We start from the raw sequence: 3,131 nt of genomic DNA, 5'->3' as shown, positions 1-3,131 counted from the left end.
ACCGGACAGAAAAATCTCAAGGTCCAAATCAGGAGCAGAAGGAGGGGGAGCACGAGCAAGGAACTCAGGACCGCGAGGGGTACAACCACACACTGAGACAATGGAGATGTTCAGCGGAAATTAGAATTTTTATTTCTATTAATTTTTGTAGTTAACATTAGGTTGATAAAAATTCAACTTCTTTTTTTATTTATACAGCATAGAGTACCAACTCATGTCATAGGTAGAACAATTTACTTGTATTCTATGAACCTCATTAACAATGCTATAGAAAAGAAATCAGACTAAATAAGAAAACTGGGAGGTGACGTTATACTCCATTGATGAGTTATTAATATTTCACATTATCTGAATGCTGGTATCTGAAGACATTACTTCTTAGGAAACAGAACCCAGTTTTATAATTTTTTTCTTATTTCTATTTTGCAGAACTGTTAATAAAATAAAATTATTGGAAAATGATAATATTTATATGTAAAGTGAAAAAATACTCTGAATGTAAAACTAAACTAATTTATGTTACCAATTATTTCTTCTAAAAAATAAGTAGCTACAAAAAAAATCTATAACAAGGATATACAATGCATGTATATATAGTGTTTACAGATATATTTATTTAGAGCTTACATAGCATGTTAGAATCATGGATAAAGGAAAAATGTAGTTTATTGGACATGTCTATAATCATAACTAAATTATATTAGATGAATGTAATCAATGAAAATTCACCTTAAAAATATTATATAAAATACACTGTCAATCTTTCTGGATAACTCTTGTGTTCACATACATACATGTTATTATTTACAGTAGTATCAGTCATTGACTGCAGACCTGACTTTAAAAATCACTAAGTAACTGCTAATGTGTGTGTCTGCAGTGTGTCACACACATACTGACCTGTCGCCTTTGAAGAAGTAGGTTTTGCCAACATCTTCCCACCAAATGGCTGAATCAATACCGTGAGGGGGAATTCCATTCCCAAGGGTAACCAAGTCATGAGGGTAACCTGGCTGAAGAGTTGTATCCTTAAACACCCAGTATTTGTTACCTGTATGAAATAAGTGTAGGTACAAAATGTGTTAGTGAAACATCAGTTACAAGGTACCTGTTAGCATAATGCGTGTAAACTACTATGCAGGAGATCCTGGAAATAAGTTGGTCATAGTCACACTGCACACAACACTTACTCTTCAGTATGCCATACCCTGTAACCATCTCTTACGCTTCACAGAAATTTGATTTCAACCTGACATTTAACTGAAGCTTTCACTTTGAGGGTCATCAATAATTCCAGTTAAATGATTCTTCAGTGTGGTGATTTGAATGAGAATAGCCCCCATAGGCTAATATATTTGTTTATTTAGTTCCCATGGGGTAAATTTTTGGAAAAGTATTATCAGGATTAGGAGGTGTGTCCTTGTAGGAGTAGCTATGGTTTTTTTGGAGGAAGTATGTCAGTTGGGTGGACTTTAAGTTTTAAAAACCCATGTCAGACCCAGTGGCTCTCTACCTTTTGCTGGAGGATCAGGATTTAAAGCTCTCAGCTATTTCTCCAGCCTGCCTGGATGCTACCGTGCTGCCTGTCATGATAATGAAGTAAGACCCTGAACGTGCAAGACCCCAGTTTAATGTTTTCCTTTATAAGATTTGCATTTGTGATGGGTTCTTTGCATTACAATAGGACATAACTAATATATTCAATCTTATCTGTAGATTAAACTCACCACTTAAAGTAGCTTCTCCCTTAAGCAATTAGGAAGCCATTTTATCTTGTTCCTTTTTCCTCTCTAGCTGTTGTTATCTGAGCTTGATTTATTTTGTATTTCTTCTGTACTCATCAGTACATTAATTATTTCTTTTTTCTTACTATAATTCTGGCTCCTGTTTGCAACACTGGGTTCTCGGATTGCTATTTTGAAGGTTTTGAGGTCTTTGGGATGTGGGGTCTGGTTGGCTGAAATAGGTCACTAGGGGCAGCCCTGCAAGTCTAATCACATCCACAACCAAGAAGAGCAGAGACAGAAATGAATGCATGCACCCTCTCCTGTACTCAGCTGCTCTTATCCTTATGCAGTCCTTAATCAAAACCCAGACAATAGTGTTGCCCACAGAGGAATGAGTCTTCTCACACTGATTAACAAATAATCCAGACATCTCCCCAGAGACATGCCTTTAGGGCAATCTGACCTAGCCAATCCCTCACTGAATGTTTCTTTTCAAGGGGAATCCAGGTTGGGTAAACTTGGCAATTAATATTAACCATTATCTTCTTATTAATCTTATTCAGGCAGCTGTCATAAAACTTATTCAGATGATCACAACATAAACTGTGTTCACTATCTTTTCATATTGATTGTATCATTACAGTCAACTGATTTCTCAGTCACTAAAATTTGTCCCTTGAAGGCCACTCTAATTGAGAGTAATACAAAGCTTTCTTTTGTCTCTTCTAAAAAGCAAGTACTCTGTAACTTTTTCTCCATCTGCTCCCTCTACACTAAAACAAGGAGGAGGAGGAGGCAAAGACTCAGGAACACAGCTGAGCTGAAAGAGAAAAAGAGGAGGGAGTAAATCAGAGCTGAGCTGTGAATGCGTGAGATACCGGGTGCTCACTAGAGAAGGTAAGCATATGCAGTTCCTGGTACTAAGTTATCATGTCTTCTTCTCCCTCTCGAGCTCAGTTAATCCATTTGAGCTTTTGTTATAACGGAACGAGGTATCTCTTTATGAACTTTGTGCATCCAAATTCTATATGAAGTATGACACGCATTTGAGCCTCCAAATCTTGGAATCAGAGTCCTGGCTTTTAGCCAACATACCATGCTGACTTCTAGCCAGGTTCCTTAGTGATTTGATGACAACTTTGTAGCTTGTTCTATTTCAAATCTCTTTCTTTTCCAGCTTGCCTCTAGCTTGTCTTCCTTCTGTTCATATTTCTTAAGGCACTAGAAAAGTTCTTCTAAACTTTATACCCCAGTTTTTTTTTATCTTTCAAAGTAAAGCTTTATTTATTTATTTATTGAAATAATTTCTACCTCCTCCCTGCCTCCCATTTCCCTCCCCGTCCTCCCTCTCCTCTCCCCCTCCCCCACTCCACTCCCCCTCCCTCTTGAGTCTGAAGAGCAGTC

General features: G+C 37.2%; 1 protein-coding gene across 1 annotated transcript in view; it reads right to left on the bottom strand.

Annotated features, from left to right (window-relative positions):
- Mmp16 (matrix metallopeptidase 16) overlaps nt 1–3,131 on the bottom strand; it is a 200,130-nt gene that overhangs the window by 20,254 nt on the left and 176,745 nt on the right. Inside the window, exon 8 of the mRNA XM_005362340.2 lies at nt 901–1,051. Within this exon, the coding sequence (XP_005362397.1) occupies nt 901–1,051 (151 nt within the window). The remainder of the gene's footprint in view (nt 1–900; nt 1,052–3,131) is intronic.

The sequence above is a fragment of the Microtus ochrogaster genome, linkage group LG5 (assembly GCF_000317375.1).
Source record: "Microtus ochrogaster isolate Prairie Vole_2 linkage group LG5, MicOch1.0, whole genome shotgun sequence".
In the NCBI taxonomy this organism is placed as follows: Eukaryota; Metazoa; Chordata; class Mammalia; order Rodentia; family Cricetidae; genus Microtus; species Microtus ochrogaster.
The sequence above is the reverse complement of the archived record's forward strand: the minus strand, read 5'-3'. Positions and strand labels throughout refer to the sequence as shown.